Source organism: Oxyura jamaicensis, chromosome Z, assembly GCF_011077185.1.
Source record: "Oxyura jamaicensis isolate SHBP4307 breed ruddy duck chromosome Z, BPBGC_Ojam_1.0, whole genome shotgun sequence".
Lineage (NCBI taxonomy): Eukaryota > Metazoa > Chordata > Aves > Anseriformes > Anatidae > Oxyura > Oxyura jamaicensis.
Genome location: NC_048926.1, coordinates 26,488,391 through 26,509,020, shown reverse-complemented (window position 1 = coordinate 26,509,020; position 20,630 = coordinate 26,488,391). Strand labels below are relative to the sequence as shown.

The 20,630-nt window shown below is 41.0% G+C and overlaps 1 protein-coding gene across 1 annotated transcript; it reads left to right on the top strand.

Annotated features, from left to right (window-relative positions):
• Positions 1 to 3,956: 3,956 nt before the first annotated feature.
• HEXB (hexosaminidase subunit beta) lies at positions 3,957 to 20,628 on the top strand. The gene is made up of 14 exons (XM_035309144.1): positions 3,957 to 4,329; positions 4,424 to 4,575; positions 7,127 to 7,192; positions 7,972 to 8,018; positions 8,230 to 8,340; positions 10,603 to 10,704; positions 12,059 to 12,188; positions 13,974 to 14,154; positions 15,244 to 15,330; positions 15,922 to 15,994; positions 16,579 to 16,753; positions 17,224 to 17,314; positions 17,514 to 17,618; positions 20,424 to 20,628. Exons 1-14 carry the CDS (start codon positions 4,028 to 4,030, stop codon positions 20,485 to 20,487), a joined length of 1,686 nt encoding a protein of 561 aa, XP_035165035.1. The 5' UTR covers positions 3,957 to 4,027; the 3' UTR covers positions 20,488 to 20,628.
• Positions 20,629 to 20,630: the final 2 nt, after the last annotated feature.

Below are 20,630 nucleotides of genomic sequence, written 5' to 3'. Positions count from 1 at the left end.
TACGTAAGTCTTTACAGACATAGGTAAAAGTACATTCTTGGTTGTTTAGAACAAATTACAATCTAAGCAAAATGTATACAATAAAAGAGAAGACTGAGCAATAATCAAAATCTGTACTTCTCAGAAGCATGACATGAAATATACAGAACAGGGCAAGGATAAAGCATGACAGCTTTCCACGCCCAAGACTTGGAGCTAATATTGGAGCACAGTGATCTTTGAGAAGTACTTTCATTGCTTCCCCGGGCTGTCCTATAAACACTGCACTGATACTTTAAAGCTGCATTTGCTAGCAGCAGTACAGTCTGGAAGCATAACCATCTGCCATCATTAAAGCTGGCCTTGATTATCACTTTATGTGACAGCCTACTTACAAAGGTGCAAAAGAAAACCAGAACACAACACTTCTCTAACTGTGACACTTCCTTGCCCCACTGTAATGAGCACCTACATAAGGTGTAACTCTTACCTGAAATGTGTTTCCATTGTCAAAGCCTCCTTGCACAAATGAGGTCAAAATGTCTTAGTTGAGGTGCTTTCTCCATCCCTATTCCCAAATGTTACGTCCCTATTTTGACATTTCTACAGATAGAAGAAAAAATTCCATCCTTCCCAGACTCCTGCTTTATCCACTGCTGGTCCTTTTACTATACCTCATATTATCTCTCTCCTCCACTGTCAACATTCATACTTGATAATCTGAAAAAGGCACAGTAGAGACAATAGGTGATTCTGTAAAACACAGAAAAGTTAGTTGAGAATTAAATCCAACAGTGCATATTCTTCATGCCAAGGAAATGATCATGACACATCTTGCCATTTGCATGTTCTATTAATAAATTTCACTAAGAAACTTCTTATCTCTCAGATTCCTTCCCACAGACAAATAGGAAATAATACAATGGCTTATAAAATCCCTTATATTGGTGTCCTGCCTTCCCTAAGAACATATGGCACCATTTGTTCTGCTGGTGTTATGCGGATATGTTACCACCAACAGATACCACGGTTTGTGACTCAGGCTGCAGAGCAAGTGTAATGTATTTGGGGAGGGGAAAACAGAAAGAAGCCCTCTGGGTAGTTACGGGGTGTAGTTATGAAGTTCATAAGAGACAAAGTAATGAAAACATGCTGTCTGGACAGTGAGTCTGTCACATCCTTGGCTCGAGTAATAATTTAAGTGTGGCTATTTTCCCTGTACCCTTTTGAATAAGAATTTTATTTGGGGTTTAATTAACCTAACAAAGTTGCATGATATTGACAACTGAATTAAGCCACGTACATTTTGTCTGCATTTTTAGCTGTCTTTAAGGAACTGAAAGGTGGAATTGCGAGTGTTTGGGATCCATTCAGTCTCACAGATCTCATGTCCTTTCCCTACCAATGAAGTACAGAGAAACAAGGGCACTCACCAACCTAGTGTTATCTGACCTCATACCCCATATCTCTGAAGCACCAACCTAGTCTCTTGTTGTTTCCCCTTGATATGTTCCATGAAATGACTAATTTTTTTTTTTTTTTTTAAGAGCTTGTTGTCTTGAATAACACTTACGCGTTTTCCTCCAACGCCTTGTGCACATGCTGGAAACAATTACAGTCCCAGCTCTGCAGTGTCCTATGCTCAGCGGAAACTGCAGCGAACTCAGCAGGCCTCTGGCGGCTCTGCAGCCAGCCGACACACTAGGGGACTGCAGCCTGCAGTCAAGCACTCTTTAATAGTGCAAATCCTTAGCTAACCTTTGTTTCTTCCCTGTGAGCTATGAAGCAGTCATCAGGGGTAATGTAAGACTGGGTTACGTTACAGCACTTCAAACACAACTGTATCTAAAAATACCAATGCAAACTCAGGTTGCTTGTAGTTATTACAGACACTACAGGACTTTTTAGACAGATTTCCTCAGAAAATGACAGCATGTTTGTATCTGTCCACTCCATCCTTCCATGAAATAACTTTTAAATTCCAATAGCCATTTTCAAGCTAAACTAGCAGAAGTAGATGTCTCAGGGATACCACATTCCTAGAAGTAGCTTCAAAGCATAGGAGTAAAGAAAGAAGTGTGCACGTCATGCACTTACATGAGGAAAGACCACCTGCTGTCCTTAATTACTGGAAAATCCACCCAATAAAGTTGTGTACAAAACAGCTTGTTTAAATAGTGGCATCAATAAAGGCACTTAATTGGTGTAGAACAGCCTTGCTATACTGAAGCTACAACAGCAGAAAACAAAACCAAAAGCAAAAATAAGGAGTTGCATCTGCACCTAGTCATTTGGGACGGTTAGGCTGGTGAACACTTATCTCCAAACAGCAGGCTTAGTTTAGCAGCATACAGCTGCCCAGAAATTTTCAGCTAGTCATCATTGACTACTCTGAGTAAGTAAGTACTCTACTGAGAAAGTAGATTTTACTGATCTCTCAGTTGTGCTGAGGAAACATGAAATAATCTGTATTTTCTAAATGTGCTTAAAAACACAAACATTGGTAGGTAACTCAAGCAGTTCAGTCAGCACACTTGAGACAGTCAGATCAGGAAATTGGAAGAAAGCAACAAGCAAACTGAAACCTGGGCCAGAACTTGAATATCAGCATGCAAAATCATATGAGACAGCCTGAAGAGACCACAAGGCCATTTCCACATTGATCTTGCTGCATGCAGTAGGGGCATTTGGAAGTGTTAGATGCTGTGTGCCAGTTTGGTATCATAACCAAGATTTGTTTTTTACCTGTAACATGACAAGACTAAGTAACACTTTGCCAGGGACAACCTGCATCAAACAGCTTCCATCAAGGCAATACACTCCAATTGTATAAACAGGCACAGCTGATGACAAAACTGGGATGTTTTGTGATCCATTCCTTTCAGGTGCAGTTTCACAGTCTAAACAGGCCTGGCATAGTCTCAGCCTTTCCTTGATCCTACTCTGTCCCACATGCCATCACTTTTTCTTTGATGAGGGAGGTGCTCCATCAGCTCCCTGGATTTGCTGACTGTGCAATCACACCAGTCTCAGTGCAAGGCAGCAGGACCATGTCACAGTACTGAGGACAACAGCAAAGACTCACCTCCTCTTACACACCCGTGCCACCCCACCCTGTAATTATTCACGAAACGGGTGAGGCTTCAGCGTTTTTCCGGACAAGCCACCTCAACAACAGCAAAAGCTTCTTCTCCAAACCTTGAGTGACACAGCCTAAAAGAGGGCAAGCCCTAGAAAAGAAGAGAGATTTTGTTTCTTAATAATCCCTGTGTTCTTTGCATACAGCTGTCAACTTAATTATGGAGATGCTTTATTTTTTTTGCCTTAAGAGTACCTAGCTTGATCAAGAGTGTGTCCTCAAAGCTGACCTTCTGTGAAGGGATGATGACCGAGGGAGCACTTGCTGACTGAATCTGCAGATGCCCTGCAGCAGGTTATGATGAACTCTCCACCGCTGTTGTGTAACTGCCGTATCCGCCTGAGCAAGAGTGATGGCACACCACTGCCTGCGTTAGCCATCTAATTAACAGTGGTTTAAAGTCAGGGCAGCTTTCCACTGGAATTTCCAGCTTTTAGACACACGACTTGCCTCCTGAACGCCTCATGCCAACTTCCAAAATTCACAGTGGCATCTGCCAGAACACCTAGCTCGCCTAAAACCGGAGACACTTTGCCAGAAGTGAGACTTGTGCTTACATTTACCCCTCTGCCCAGTTCACGGTACATTCTGCAGAAAGCCTTTTCAAAAAAAATCCCCCAGGACTGCAATTGTTTTGCGGCAATACAAGCGATTCCTAAGATTTTGCTTCACAAACCGCAATCCAAGTTGCCACAACCTCTCTCCCCACACGCACGCATGAAGCCCCCGCCAGCTCCTCTGTCAGCCCGTGCTCGTGGGCGGCCGTTGCGGGCCGCGGCCCCGCCATGAGGCGGCCGGGGGGGCGGTGTCGGGGCCCGCCCGCGGCGGTCCCGTGATGGCGGAGGCGGGGCGGCGGCGGCAGGCGGCGGCGGTGGCACAGGCACAGCCGGGGCTTGGCCCCGCAGTTCCATGGGCAGAGCCATGGGGCTCGCAGGGCTGCTGCTGGGGTTGCTCCTCGTGCCCGCCGTGCTGCTGAGCACCAGCCTCGGCCGCGGCGACCCGCCGCCAGAGCCCGAGCTGGAGGTGGAGCTGGCCGAGGGGCCGCCGGCTGCGGGCGGCGTCGCCGCCGAGGACTCGCTGTGGCCGCTGCCGCAGTCGCTCCGCACGTCCCGCCGGCAGCTGCAGCTCGCCCCCGACCGCTTCCAGGTGGTGCACGGGGCCGGCTCCTCGGCGGGGCCGGGCTGCGGCCTCCTGCAGGATGCCTTCCGCAGGTCAGCGGGGGCCGGGGGGGCTCAGGGGCGGAGGTGGGGCCGGCCGGGGGGTGCCGGCGGCCGCCTGAGGGTGCCTGTGTTCCCCCCCGTGCAGGTACTACGAGTACATGTTCGGGCACTCCCGCTGGCGGAGCCCCGGCCGGCGGTGGCCGTCCGTCCGTCGGGAGCTGTTGCAGCTGCAGGTGGTGATCGCGGCCCCGGAGCCCGGCTGTGACAGCTACCCGCGGCTGGCGTCCAGCGAGGCCTGTGAGTACCCCGCCCGGCAGTCACCTGTCACCTCCTGCCTCCGCTCCTTCCCCGGGCCAGGCGGGCATCCTCTGCACTCGTCTTCCACTCACGTTGTTGCTGAGTGGAGAAGTCAACTGATGGTATTTTTAAGGCTCACTGAGGGTGTTGGGACATGACGCTGTGAACGCTGTGGTGAACTTCAGTCCGCACCAAGTTGTGAAGTTAGTTAGAAACATAATCTGTGACAGGACAAGGGAGAATGGGCTAAAGTTACACCAGGGGAGGTTTAGGTTGGGTATTAGGAAGAACTTCTTTACCAAAAGGTTTGTTAGGCATTGGAATGGGCTGCCCAGGGAAGTGGTTGGGTCACCATCCCTGGAGGTCTTTAAAAGACGTTTAGATGTAGAGCTTAGGGATATGGTTTAGTGGAGGACTTGTTACTGTTAGGTCAGAGGTTGGACTCGGTGATCTTGGAGGTCTCTTCCAACCTAGATGATTCCATGATTCTGTGATTTCCGCAGTTTAATTGGCATTTAACTCATTTACCTTCTGCTGTCCTTGCTAGTAACTATTACCAGTCAGAGGTACATATGCTGTGCTATATCCAGTTATGTGAGATCTATATATAGTCAAGGCACTGTCTTTTCTCTCAGTCAGGGGTGTGGGATGAAGGCTGGCTTTGCTTGTTCATCTGCCCTCCTTTGAGATATCTAAGTCTGAACTGAAGCTACCTGTACTTGCTCACGTACCTGATATTTCTTCTTTTCCAAGAAAAATAGAAAGCGTGCAGTCAAACTTCTCGTCATTCATCTTGAAGTACTATAAATACACTTTTATTCTGTTGAGAGATACAAGACAGGATTAAAAATAAGATGACTGTATTATATTTGGCATGCAACAATTCTTCAGTTCCATGACTGAAGTCCAGATTGGAGAAATACTCTAAAATCACTACAGAAGTTTCTTAACAGCACAGAATTCTGCATGTTCAATTCATCTGGTTCTGTCTGGAGATAAACTGTAATAGTCTGGGCAGTTGTTTGGTATCCAGGATACAGATCCCTAGAAAAAGATCCTTTTATTCTTAAGTCATACATTAACAGCAGGACTAATTCTACCTGACTTGTGAAAGAATGTGTTGATTTTAAATTTACTTATCCCTTTTTGTACACATAGCCAAATAGCGTAATTTTGCTGTGCAAGTTTTTCACACGTTTCAATGCAAACAGGATACAGCAGCAAAACTTAATGCTTTAGATTTTTTCTGCCTTGGTCAGGTTATTACATTGCTTTACTACTTGGTGAACTTTGAACTGCTTTCTGAACTTGAGTTCTGAACCATGCTGATTCTTCTTTTCTTTAAGGGAATTACTCAGTTGCCAGATGGAGCAGTTTGGTCGCTTTCCTTAACAGACACAGTTTGGATTAGTCAGTGGGTATCCCATAGCAAGAGTATTGGATACTTAATCAAAGTACAGATTATCTGCCTTTCTCCCTGCTGTCTTCTTTCCTCTTTGTGTAAAAGGTTCCATATAGACTTACAAAACTTGTTGTTCTGCATTCATTTAAGACATACGTTCAGAAAAAAACATCTCAGAAGCAAATTCCTGACTGGCCTACAGTTTACCACAAAAAAAAAAAAAAAAGATTGCAGCCATCTTCTAAGTTCTGTTTCTTACCCAGCACTTCCAATGTACACAGAATTGTTTGTGTTTAGGTTAAAATTGAAGTCTGGGATACTTTCTTCATGTCCCTGAATTGCTTTTCTCTGGTAGTTTAGTCAAAAGTTTGAACCATGTGATTTGTAACCAACCTTTCTTTCAGACTGAGGCAGATGCAACAATCTACCCCTCTAATACTTGTTCCTTTGCTAGAATTTGTTGAACCATCTTACATGGAAAAATGAAATGACTTGTGTTTTTTCCCCCCAGTACTTTGTGGTCAGTTAACGCTTCCTCCAACACAAGGGGGGATTGTTACGGATCTCTTCAGATAGTATTCTTCATTTTGCTTACCTTACTTCATCTTACTGATGCCCTACATATGCTCATTAGATGTTTGGTATTTTTGGTCCTTATTAAGGAGATCTTTATGATAAACACCAAGCAATATTAATTGACAAACCATACCTCTAAAAAAAAAATGTAAGCATGACGTATCTAAAGTGAATGTAGAAGGAGAAGTAAAATTCTGTGGTTAGGTCCAACTTAGTTACCTAACCCTTGTTGCCTCCATATTAAAGGCAAAAAACATCACTTGCTGTGTTTTCAATCGAGCTAAACTAGTCAGAAATTCAGGCCCACGTGCAACACTGAGCATTCCCATTATTAAAACTGTATTTGTTTTACCCTCTTACTGGTTAACTGCTGTTTCTGACTAGTAGATTGCTCAGTTTTGGGACCCCATAAATGAAAGATAGCTGCACAGTATCACAATTAAAAACAATTTATTGGAATTTTAAATAATCTACAAAAAAAGGCAGACCTGCAGAGTCACCTAACTCCTGTTAATATTATCATATTAATTCATGCTTTCTTGAGGAATAAACTTTTTTTTTTCTTCTCTGTAGATCATTTGACTATAACTGAGCCTGTGGCTATACTGAAAGCAGATGAAGTATGGGGTGCTTTAAGAGGTAAGTCGATACTTTACATGTACAGCTGTTTGTTCTGAGGTTATATAGACTGCATGGCAGAGTAGGAATCATCTGAACACTAAGGCCTGCCCTCATTCAGATTTCCATGGGAAGTAAAGTTGGTCATGGAGGCCAGAAGGGTACAAAGGTGTGCACTGGACACCTCAGTCTGTATGTTCAGCATCCCAGACCCAGTGGCACACCATACCTCCACTTTTGCTGTGTCTGAAATCATCCAAGCCAACCAGATCCTGGGTGCTAAAAATCTCTTAGATCTACAGTGTGAACAAATTGTTCTCTGACTGCATCTAATAACTGAACATGCAGAACACATCACCAGAAAGACTGTAACGCTGAAGTCCCTGTTTGCTGTGCTTACTATCTGAATTAGAATTTTTTTAATGCTGAATTAGAAAGTTCACCTGTTCCAGAAATGACAGGAATATACATGTTAACACCAGACATTGCTACCTTGCTCTCAGTAGCTTCTGTTCTATTCAAGGATTAATTTGGTACAGCTGAGCTGTAATGATAATATTCAATGCTTGTGTATAATGGAGAGCTTGAGCAGTTCTCTCTTCCTTACATGGTTAAGCTTACTTCCTTAAATGTTGTGCTTGAGCAACTAAGGAAAATTTGGTAACAAGAAAGAAACTCTGTCACAAGGCATTCTTTCTAACTATGTGCATGCCTGGAAATAGTTTTGATCCTGCTTTTAACTAAAGTTTTAAGGACAAGTACTGTGTTGTACTCCAGATCTTTTTCTTGGATTTTTCCAGGTTTGGAAACCTTCAGTCAGCTGGTTCATGAAGATGATTATGGAAGTGTAAGTATAGCTATTAACTAAAACCACAGTTCTGATGAGACAGCCACATTCTGTGTTAGCTGCTTTTCTGGAAGCAGCAGATCTACGAGTTTCATTAACTATTTTCTCAGAAAATAATGTTTGCAAGGCTCTTAACAAACAGAGGAGTATTTCCTGTTTGTAGTGACGAACATAAAATGAGAATTCTAATTCTTAAATTTCATTCTGCTAGTTTCTTGTCAATGAATCTGTTATCTACGACTTCCCAAGATTTGCTCATAGAGGAATCTTACTTGACACATCAAGGCACTATTTGCCATTGAAATCCATTCTCACAAACCTGGTAAGTGGACTGTCATGTATCATTAATAAGGAAGGCTTTTTGGTGTTGTATGTTGTCCCCTGAAGTAGATAGCACTCATGATGACACCAAATGAGAACCTGTCTGACTTCTAAAAGAACAGAGTGAAATTTTCTACGTGGAGGTCAGAGCCTACAGTCAGAGCATACCCTGGTGATGAATTGAGTGGGCAGTTGCCGTGTAAATCCATAAAGAAAGCTGGGATTTGTGCACCATGTGTTTTCAGTATTTTCTGTTGTTTACACCAGCTCATGCTCATGTATTTCAAGGTCTAATTTGAGTGTCAGTGGTTGCAGGAAAACTACAGTCTTCTCAATAGCCACCTAGTCTGTTCTTGTGTTGCTAAGAGCAATTCAGTAACTAAATACAAAGGGGAGTTCATTGGGAGCTACTGATTTCTTTCACTGCTTTCCCTCAAAAAGGAGTAAACTTTCTTCAAAGAGCACAAACCCAGTGAGAAATGTATACTCCCACCTTGATGGGAAGGTGAGAAATTTGTCTAATTACAGCACCCAAAGCTGTGGGTTTTCTTATTTCATACTGTCTTTTTCCCCTGTTTAAAAAAAAAAGAAAAAAAACTTGCAGCAGGGCTTACTTGGTTGAAGTGGGGGAGCCTTTGAATGAAGGAACATGCAGTTTCCTGTCTTATCTCTGTCTTGCTTTTCCAAGAGAAATTTTTCTTAGATATTTCCCTCCATGTTCCAGAACTTTGCAGGACAGGCTTGTGATGGGCAGGAAGAGAGCGCAGGTAAAACCGGTCTTTATTTCTGAGGTCATCCTTGAACTGTGCTCAGAACTAGCCCTTCTATGAGTATGTACAACTTGTATTTACCTTTAAGATCAGTCCCTACTTGGCTACTAGTGTTTGTGCAGCTAGTCATTTAAAACTGAGAATGCTTCAACTACTCAAGTAGTTCCTGTGTCAATATTTGTTGTCAATATTTGTTGACTTTTCCAGATGTATGTCCAAAGTGTAACTTGACTTCTGAGACTTGTATTTCTAACCATCATTGTATTTTCATAACTATTGCTCTTTTGTTTTCTTTCCTTGAATTATCTCTGTGGCCCAACTGCTTCACCAGAGCTATGTTTCATGCCATTTTACTGGCTTATGAAAAAGTGTGCCTGCTTGAATCCAGGCTAACCTAATAAAAAGCAGCAGTAATCCCTTCACTGACATGTGGTAATTAGATGCTTAAGACAGCAGTTTAAGTACATTTCCTGCTTGTGTCTGGTTACTGTACTGTATCTCCAGGAACGACATCGACCTTGAGAAAGGACAGACCATGGGGAGGGTCAGGAAGTATAATTTTATATGGAAAGATGGTAGTTGGTAGAAATGCTTGAAGGCAAGCAATAACTAAAACTACTGCTCTCTGATAAAACAGATTAAGTAATTTTGGCAAATGGACAAAGTATAAATCTTCTTTGGATTTGGCAGTAGTTTGCTGCAGAGATTATTGTTGCTTCTGAAAAGACAGCTTGGATGAAAAAAGGGGAAAATTGAATTGTGGCAAGAGATTGGGAGCAACTGTGTTGCAATTACTTGGCGCAGAAGAATGCAGAGGACGCATTCCTTCCACTCCAAGCACACAACACTTAGAGTGATTGTGGCAAACTTGTATAACTCATGATATGTTTGTGACTGCCCATAGTCTATAATAAATGTGTTTACATTTATCTTGATAACGTACAGCGTACAAAATATAAGTACTGACACTGTATTGACATAAAAATGCATAGTTCATCTTGCCTGCACTTGAAATGGATTCTGGAAGGGTTACTAGGAAGTAAGGATGTACTCAGTGCTAGGAATCGCTCTCATAGTGTTTACTTTTCAAGTCCAAAGTATTTAGGTAGAAAAGCATAAGCTTTCCTGTAAGGTGAAATAGCTTATTTTGTGTAGAGAATCACACAAGCGTGTTGCGAAGTGGAAGAAATTAATAAGAATTTATAGTAGTTCCTCTTCTACCAACCAGTGTAGCACAATCAGATGAAGTGCTTGTTGACTCTGCAGTGTAGGACTGAAGCGAATAGATAATGGAGGAAATGAGAAGGTTATAAACAGGTTGGTGTGTTTTAGTGTATGATTCTACAGTTCAGTGAACAACAGTATGCTTTTTCCTTCATTTTAGTTGTTGCTCTAGGCATGCAGGATGTATTAGGAGAAGGCCACCTTCTTTTGCGTAATTTGTTTGTGAGACTAAAGTGCTTAACTGGACTGTATTGCATTGTTCATTACAGGATGCCATGGCTTTTAACAAGTTCAACGTCCTCCACTGGCATATAGTAGATGATCAGTCATTTCCTTACCAGAGTATTTTTTTTCCTGAGCTAAGTAACAAGGTGAGTAAACATCTTTGGAGCAGGGGTGAATGGGCAGGAATGAATACGTGCCAGGTATTTCTGGCACATCTTTTGTGAAAATAAAATACAAAAGTGGGAACCTGTGAATGGTTGAATACACCTGCCGAGGCTGATTGTGAAACAGTACGAGAGATTCCAAAATCTGTATGCTTGGAACCAGTGTAATAGTACTTTTGCTCTTTCAGAGATCTAGTTAACTTTGCAAGACATTCTGCTTCTATAAGAGATCCAAAAGTGAAAGTTTTCTAAAAAATACAGGGTGATGTATGTCTCTACTCCGTGACTCGCAGCAGATTTTGCTAATTAATGAAAGCCATCAAGAGGTTCTTGCTCAGTAGCAGTACAGTAGCAGCCAAATAAAGTATGCTGAAGCAGACTGAGCCAATGCACAAGATTTGTGATTGTTTTAAAATGCTTGATAGACTCTGACCTTCATACAAAAATTACACAGGCAGTGCTTAGAGCAGACATCAATGAAGAACTTCAAAATTCAGAAACTGTAGATGTTAGATGGTGCAGTCAGATTAGTTTTCCTAGGAATGGCTGTGGAGTTCTGTCCTATTCCCCAGTAACAGCTGGGGAGTGAGTGATGTCCTTTGCTGGAATAATCTTCTTTCAGAAGGCATGCTTACCATTATCTTTTTTTGAGTCACTCAGCTGTGGAAACTGTTCTGGATAAATGGAAGATTAAGGCACAGTCAATCATGAGGAGTCACAATACTTTTCTTAAGTAGTTTTGCTCTTTGACAAGTGTGTGTTTTACCAAATTGTAGAGATGTGGGTCACTCGTGACATTTGTTTGCTGTGTGGAAGTGGAATAATACTCAAATACAGCATCACAAAACAAACACACCCTGATGCTAAATTGGGCAATGTATCAAAACAACCAAGCAGAGGTATGAGAAGAAAACTCCGTTCCTTCTGACTCAGCAGAACTTTTCCATTAGTCTTGCAAGTCAAGTAACAAGGGCCCTCTGTTTCAGAGTCGGTGATGCAGAGATGGAGGAAAAGTCTCACTTGCTTCTCTGTAGAAGAAGTGGAAAAGATATCTTTCAAAAGCCTGATGGAGTAGAATCCAACTTCTTTATTCTCCTCAGTAACTGAACCTAAGAAGAAAGGAGAGTCTCCTCAGGAGATTTATCTTAGGGTGAAAATGTGGTTTTCTCACTAGTCAGCCGTAAAGTTTTGTCAGTGCAGTTGCACATGTGATAACCTAGAAAAGGCCAACTTGTAAAAATGCTCTGCAGTCTAAAAAAATAACACTTTAATCCCAATTTTGTGAGCTGCTGATATAACTTTTTGTAAACTTTCTCAAAATATGAACACTTCACAGGGAGCTTACTCCTATAACCACATCTATACTCCTACTGACGTCCGTCTGGTGATTGAGTACGCCCGGTTAAGAGGCATTAGAGTTATCCCAGAATTTGATACCCCAGGACACACGCAGTCTTGGGGAAAAGGTATGTCCAAGAAAGTACTAATAGTTAAAAGATTATGATAAGTAAAGTGCAGCAGAATATTCCTGTATAAAAGCAAATAGACTTATTTAAAGCAGCCTTTGAAGTATTTTGAAAGGCCATTGGTATGAGATAAGCAAGGGGAAGAATTGATGATGATCAGCACATTTACATGTTAGAGGAACTAAAGTGAATAGAGGAAGCTGGAACTGAGCAGTCGTTTCCTGTGCTGGATGTGTGTGCAAAGGCACAAATATATTCTGTCTGCCTTGGACTTCATATTGATGTTATCATCCCATTCAGTCCTCTTGAGTTTAGAGTAATAGGGCAGTGGCTAGAAATAGTGAGCTGCTGTCTCTAGGGTAGAGATTTCTTTTTTGAGAAGGTTCTTTAAAAACGGTTGATGTTTCTGTCTGTTAGTAAAGCTGGTGTACAAAATTCAGAGAACTTGGATACTTTTAGTTCACTCCATCTTCTGCATTTCAGAGTAGTAGTATTCTTGATTGTGATGCTTGAATCCTGAGTGATGGCGTTTGCATGTGCTCAAGGACAAGGGAGCCTTGTACTTCAATTCAAGATGTACAGACTGTGTTCTCACTGCAATTAGGCTAAGATGTTTCTGGCCAAACTGGGAATAGTATAGATTTTTCTAGTCTGTCTTAGTTATAGCTTTAGCAACAAGATGTCTTGTATTCATCCTGTGGCAAGCATGACCGGAACATTGGAAATGGTTCAGACTGTCTCACTAACCTTAAATGAGAAGGAAAGGAACAACACAAAAGCTGAACTGGTAAACATTATTTCTCAGTCTTTCATCTCATATAGTCTTCATAGTTACGATGTATTTGCAGAAGCCAGTGGCATGCCTACCAATACATAGGTTGACCTACGTTCATACTAAGAGAGGAAGGTTCAGCGCTCGTGCCTGAAATTAGCTAGTCCCAGTAGCTTTGTGTATGACAGCTTTTTTTTTTTTTTTGGTGAGAGCTGTAGCTATGCTTTGCCTGCTTCTCAATTCAAGATGCTGGAGAGAGGCTTGAAGGCATGCATGGAGGGCAGGTGAAGCAAGGGGGACCTGTTTGGGTGAACATGCATAGAGTAGAAAACATGCAGCTGGAAGGTGCTGCTGCTGCAACCATGACAAACAGAGTAAACTGAACTTAGGAATCTCCAGCCTACATATAAAAAATTTTATACTGTTTTGCTCTCCTAGCTCATGTTGCTTCAGGTAGCTTGACTCAAGAACCACTGGTTAGGAATTTTTTGTTTAGTTGTTTTTTGCTTGGTTGAGTTTATTGTTATTAGGTTTTTTGTTTGTTTGTTTTTTATCTAGCCTTCCTTTCTTGAGTAGAGTCAGCTTCCTAGCATACACGACAGAACATCTACCTCGAGCCAAATAACTCCCACCTACTTAACTGCTAACAAAATAGAGTAATAAAAAGAGAACAGAGACCTCCAGAGCACATTCATTTTATTTGGCTTCTTTCATAATCTGTTAAAGGTTACCTATTCAAGTAGTTGTCCAGAAGCTGCTTTCCAGGACATGTTCTATAAATCTGTGTTTTTAAATCACAAATCTAAAAGTCAGAGACCTAACTTCAAGTTAGAGGGTTGCTCAACCTTGGGCAAAATTGTTATATTTTAACCTGCCTCTATTTCATTGTACATAGAATAGATGAGCGCTTTAGTCATGAATATTAACCTTTGTAAAAGGGTAAACTACATCCTGCTAGCAGAGGTAGCACACCAGCATGGAACTGAATATCCTCTATTAATTGTTTTTATTAGGTCAAAAAGATCTTCTCACCCCTTGTTACAATGGAGAACAGCCAAGTGGGTCCTTTGGACCTGTAAATCCCATTTTGAATTCAACTTATGACTTCATGACTAAATTCTTCAAAGAAATCAGCAGTGTATTTCCTGATGCCTACATTCATCTAGGAGGAGATGAAGTGAGCTTCGATTGTTGGTATGGACACAGTTCAAAGAATAAATAGCTAATGTCTCTTAAACTTCCCTAAATCCATCAGTTATGGCACTCAGTTGTGTGAGATGGTTTTTCACTGCTTAACCCAAAGATATTCACCATTCCTACTTCTGTAAAAATTTATAGGCAGAGCATCTGTGATCTTCAACAAGCGCTGTAGGAGTTAGAGTTGTGCAGAATTTCATTTTGACCAGTAGTTTCACAAATGTTCAGCTATTAAAAAGGATTTCTTTAAGGCAACAAGCCATGCAGAAGGGGAACAGTTATGGGAGAAAAGTACTATAGAAGATAATTAACACTTAAAGGCTTTGTGTTGAAGGAAAAGCAGTCCTTTCTGCTGAGTTCTGCCTTCCAGAAGATCTGCTAACATTAAGAATGTAACACTGACTCTTGTGTGCTTGTATTACAAGGATGGCATGTATAAATACAGTTCTTCAAGTTGTAGATTTTTACTGATTTGGGAGTCTTTCTGATCAGAAAACGAGTAATACAGACTTTGGAGATGATCTAATAGAATTAGCATTCAGATTGATCTAGTTAATGTTGCGCTTTTTCTTGAAGCGTCAAACCTGAATGCTCAGGACTTTGTTGTTTTTTTTTTTCAAATAATGGTAAGTTCTGACAAATTTCATATCACAACATGTTGCATTCCTTTAGGGGAGTTTTCTCAAGCTTTGTTCTTGATGTCACTCCCACAGATCTCATGGTGCTGCTAAACTCCCTGTCTGCTCAGTTTATAGACCTGCTAGCAATCTTCCCACAAAACCACTGAGAAACCAGGAACCCCAGAGATTTTAGGAACTTCAGGCAGTCTGCCAGAGGCTGCTTCAAAACAGTGACTTCAGTAACATTCCCAGAGAATGATGACTGTTGGCTTTCTTTCAAATCAGGATGAAATTTGGTTTCAAAACACCTAAATCATCCTACTGCTTCTGCTCTCTTGTGCATTCCAGGCTATGGCATCTCTAAGGAATCAACTAGTATACTGTGCATGGGTGAAACTAGTTGGGAAATCAGGTTTAAAACAAAGTTATTCTTCTTTTATAACTTGTTTTATTGTTACTATTTAAGGAAATCTAACCCTGATGTGAAAGAGTTCATGAAGGAGCAAGGTTTTGGCATTGACTATGCCAAACTGGAATCGTACTACATTCAGAAGTATGTTTTTTGCTTTTATTTCCTACCTAGCTTATCACAGTCACTATCTGAGGGGAGTGTTGGGGTGCAGATACAGAAGCTATTTTAGACTGTATAGCTTTAAAAAATTCCCATGTATGGTGTACTGCCCACTTACTTTCCAATTAATGCACTGAATATAAAGTTTACTCCTTTAAGATGTGGGACACAATGAGTGTATGTAGGGTAGTTCTAAGCGTGGTCTGAATGTTTCGAGTATCTTAAGCTAGCTATCTGTTTAAATGTCAATACACAAGGCGGGGAGGGAAAGTCTCAAGGCTTTTGTGGCCAGTTATTTCACTTGTTCTTAAATAACGTAGATTTTAACAACTTTTTGAGTTACCAGTTATGTTCTGCACCTTAGTTTGTGTTACTGCACGTGCATATCCTTATACATGTGCTCTTCTAGGCAGAGCACTGAAAGCCAGAACTAGAAAAAAAAAGGTTTTGTTTGGTTCCTTACGCAGTATTGGAAAGGCCTGATGTGCATTAGAGTAGGAAACATCGCTATGTTGTATGTCTGTACTTGAGCTACTTGATGTTCACAAACATCATCTTATTCCCAAATTCTAGGATTTTGGATATTGTTTCCTCTTATAACAAAGGATACATGGTCTGGCAAGAAGTGTTTGATAACAAAGCACAGGTAAGATTGGGAAGTAAGTAATGTGCTTTTGCATAACTGCACAGTATTGTGGGAAGCTTCCAAAATGAATATTAAGTAATTTTGGTTGTGTCTTTTAAAAATTAAAAGCAAATCTGCTGACCTTAGCAGTACAGGCAAAATAGGTGAAACAGGAACACCAGCACTGCAGCACTTTCTTTGAAGTGAAGGCAGATAATATAATGAGGCAGAGCATCAGAGTAAAGAGCGGGAAAGTTTCTATTCTTTTTTACGTACTCTTAAGTTTTCTGACATAACAGTCCACCTAGACTAGTAACTCTTGGTGCTCAGCTTTTAGGAGCTGGTTAGACAGCTGCTGCACACAGGACCCATCTCAGGACATTAACTGTCTATAAACTAAGCTTCAAGTGTGAACTATGTTTAATACTAACAACCAGTCAGCTTTAGATTTCCTATGAAAGAAAACAACCAAAGGCAGCTTCCAAAATACTCCTCTTCAAAACAGAATGTCACACCCCCGGTTTTGAAATCCATTATCCTTTTCCTGATAATAGCAATTAGGATTGTCTTTCATGTAAATTTCCTTTTTTATTTTTCCCTTTTAGCTGAAGCCAGATACTGTAGTTGAAGTGTGGATGGCAAATAACTATGCTCATGAACTTAGCAGTGTCACTAAGGCAGGGTTCACTGCTATCCTGGCAGCTCCCTGGTATTTGGATTACATTAGTTATGGGCAAGACTGGAAGAAATACTACAGCGTTGAACCACTCAACTTCCCTGGTTTGTTATCTTATTTTTTTTTTTTATATGCATGTTTTTTGTGTGTTCATAATAAGGTAAAAATGGGAAGGAAAAGCTATTTAGCGATGCGTGCAGTCAGTATGATCAGGTACTCTGTAATCAAAGGACTTTTTTTGTCATGTAGAACTCTGCAAAACTCTTAAGTAAAAAATAGCGACTTCCTATTTTTCAAATGGAAATTTGAAAGGTCTAGAGGCAGCCTCTTCAGAGGCTGAAAGTTAAAATCTTTTCTGCCAGAGAAGGGAAACAGGCTTTCCAGTCAAATGGGCTAATCATTATCACATTCAATAACAGGACTAGCAAAATGTTAAGTCTGTGCTCAGGATAGGTATGTTATATGATAAAATGAACATCAGCTGAACAGCAGTCCAAGCAGTGAAAAATGAAATTTCTGATACATGCCCCTCTTCTGGGCAAATACAAATTCTATCTTTCTGTTTTCAATTCAGGATCTGAAAAACAGAAAAAGCTCTTATTAGGTGGAGAAGCTTGCTTGTGGGGAGAATTTGTGGATGCAACTAACCTCACACCAAGACTGTGGTAAGAACTTTATATTTCAGAAATCTAGCTACGAGGAGCATGAACTAATCCAGCAGGACTGTATGTTAGTCATAACAGAGCTCCTTGCTGACCTTGAGCAGCTATAAAAATTGGTGCTTCTGGATATAAGACCTGGTATAAAAAACTTTAATCCACTCTTGGTTGTAGACCATATTTCCTCTAAAACTTATCTTTACAGGCCTCGGGCAAGTGCTGTAGGGGAAAGACTCTGGAGCAGCAGCAACGTGACTGACTTGCAGGATGCCTATAAAAGACTGTCTAATCATCGATGCCGCATGCTCAGGTAAGATTAATAGTTCTAGTAAACCTGTGGTTCTCGTGCTGTAGAGACAATGGTGCTGAAGTACAGGCCTAACTTGCTGGCTCAGAAATGAAGGGAGGAGAGCTAGCAGTCTAGTCTATGTAGATATCATCCCATGTGTTTTTTGCATGGTCAGAAGAGGCAGAACAGATGCAGTAAGACAGGAATTCAAAGAGTTTTGCAAATAACATTCACAAAACCATTAACCCTCTGCAGTAAAATATTAGAACACATTTTTGTTCCTCTTTCCTCTAAAGAAAAAAGCCTACCCCAAGACTGACTTATTTCAGACAACAGAGGATATTTAAGGGCATACAGGAGGAATACACAGACAGAAGAAAACATAGTCTGATTTTTTTTTTAATTACTGGGAATAAAAACTAGAGTTGCCACAGGTAATCAAATGGAGCTTCTTGCATGAGAGATGAGCTTGAATGACCTATTCTTTCAGGTATTGCCTTAAAGTAGGGACTGAGAGAGGTAGATATGGAGGTCCTGTAAAATTAAACTTTATGGTTACAGTAAACCAAGTCAGTTCATAACAGATTGTTTTCTGCAGTTCTTTCTCAAAAAGTGCCTAGACGAGTTGTTGGTTTTTTATTGCCAGTGCTGTCTTTTTATATTCACGGCTGTAGAAATGAGTCAGTTCCAGGTCTGAAATCCAAGTCCAACTCCACTCTTAAAAGTACACAGCCAGAGAGATATTTAGATTTTCTCTAATGTTGCTGCAAAGTTGGACTGCAGCAAGAATGCAACATGACATTTAGCTTTACAGTAGTTTATGACAAATCTTAGAAAATACCAACCATGAGAAACAGGATTTTGAGGTAGAAGCATTTAAAGGGCAAGATGCATGGCAGTACCCAAAAGTCAAGCACTCTGCTCAGGTTCCTGTAGATGTATCAGCAATATTATCTGTCACAATCACCAACTTTTAGCTTGGAGTATAAACTAACTTTATAGAGTGACTGAAGTCTCAGTGTAATTTTGACTTCTCAAGTTTATTTCAAGCTGGCTTTAAAGAATGCTATAGGAATATACTGTTGTGCTTGAATTGCACTCTCTCTCTCTTTCCTGAGAAAGACAGATATATTAAGAGGAAGTTAACAAACACATGTTAAAAACAAGATTAAAGGACATTAAAAACTTAACGTCCCACCACTTAGCAGCATCTTACATCTCTTGCTGGGGCTAAGAGGGAATGCTAATAAAACTGAACAGTGCGGTGGCTGTGCTACTAGGATTAGGGTTTTACAGAGAACTAAGTCATGCTATTCCTGGACCTGGGTTAGTTAGTGCAGCCTCTCCATCTCCTTCAATACCGGTACCTGTGCAGTATCTGCAGCAAAGGGAGCTGGTCCAGGTGGCTGTGGCGAGTTACTTCATGTGATAGCACGAGAGATGGGGAATGCAGGGACAAAATAAAGACAGCTCCCTGCACTTGTATGTTTCCCTTAAGCTACTTTCAGGCAAATTGCTGGCATATAAACTCATGGTGAACAACTCCTGTTATAAAAAGACTAGCTTTGTGAAAGGACCTGTCCTCCTTAAAAGGCTTCGTTAGATGTAGGCTTTAAACTAGAGGAACCATCACCTTTTCATTGCTTAAATGAGCACTCCTTGGGTCTGCAAGCACATTGTCTTTCTTGTATACAGACCTTCCACAAGGCTTCCTGAGCTTTGTTTGAATTCCAAATAGCTGATTTTATCAGTCAGGCTGTTAGAAGAGTTTGGAGTTTACCAACATTTTTGTACATAGCATAAGTATGTACAGGCTGTACATACTGCCATAGACGTGGCAGTTCTAGCAGACTGAGGAGCCTTTCCAAGTAAAGCAGCTTTGGCTCACTATGTACATCTGGATACCAGGCAGCGAGGAAAAGAGTAGGTAATGATTTTTTTAACATCTAGATCAAAGTCAGTGGAAGAATGGTAACCCTTCTTATCTAAAGGCAAAGTTACTGCTACTGAAATTGTACTATAAAAGCAGCTACTAAACTCTAGATCTAAACTCAGCTTCCTGTAGTAGGATACAGAAGCACAGATTACAGAGGAATGGTGATGGGAAAAGGGAAACAGAAACCTAGATGTCTTTTAGCAATGACTAACCAAAGTATTGCTTAGCAGCAAGCAACGGTTCAACTGCCCTAAATTATCCATTTTCTGCCATTGTAGCTCTTAAACTTCCATTTAAATACTGCTATTTATTATCCTACAGCTCACTGGAGCATTAGTATCTAGCTATTAAGTATCCAAGAAGCAGACTTTTGACTACCACTACTTTCATCCTGAAACATCTTTCATAGTATCTTACTAATTTTCTGTATTTTTTTTTTTAGTGCATCTGTCTGTCAAGAGACTTTTTATAAAGGTCTGGCTCCCCAGAGTCATAAATTGAATGAAAGGACAGTTACAGCTGCATATGAAGAAAATGTTAGCTTGGGAGGGGCATGTGTAAATGTAAACAATTTTTGTGTGTTTACATTCACTACTCATCTTTGATAAAAACAGTAACTTTTTCAGCATAGCTAAACTCCCAGGCCCGGAATCAAAGCTTTTCAAACCATTTTCTGGTATTCTGGTACAACTGACTGAAACACAGAACTGTAGTTAGCTTGATAATTCAGTACAATCAGCCATCAAACAGGGCCATTCTGACTCCCAAGTAGGCCATCCATTTTGTTTACACAAAGCAGATTAAAGCAGACTGCCGGTATCTCTCTTCCTGCCTATATCACTAGTCCATTATTTGGTTAATCACGCATATTCCGCTTTATTTTTTAACAGACGGGGCATAGCAGCTGAACCTCTCTTTGTTGGCTACTGTGCCCATGAAGCAAGAGGGTGGTAACTGCTTCAGAGACTTCTGCTCAACAACCTGAAGTGCCTCTGGAGTGTGAACATGCGTACACATGGTTTGATTGTTGAACAAACACTTAAAATTTTCACTTTTAAGTAAAGTTATTTGGCATTCTTGTTGGAGTAAAAACAATT

Excerpts from the sequence above, each read along its gene's own strand:
- HEXB (XM_035309144.1), top strand. The coding sequence starts at position 4,028 with ATGGGCAGAGCCATGGGGCTCGCAGGGCTGCTGCTGGGGTTGCTCCTC. Across the intron at positions 4,330-4,423 it reads CTGCAGGATGCCTTCCGCAG|GTACTACGAGTACATGTTCG; the intron begins GTCAGCGGGGGC and ends CCCCCCGTGCAG. Across the intron at positions 17,315-17,513 it reads AACCTCACACCAAGACTGTG|GCCTCGGGCAAGTGCTGTAG; the intron begins GTAAGAACTTTA and ends TTATCTTTACAG.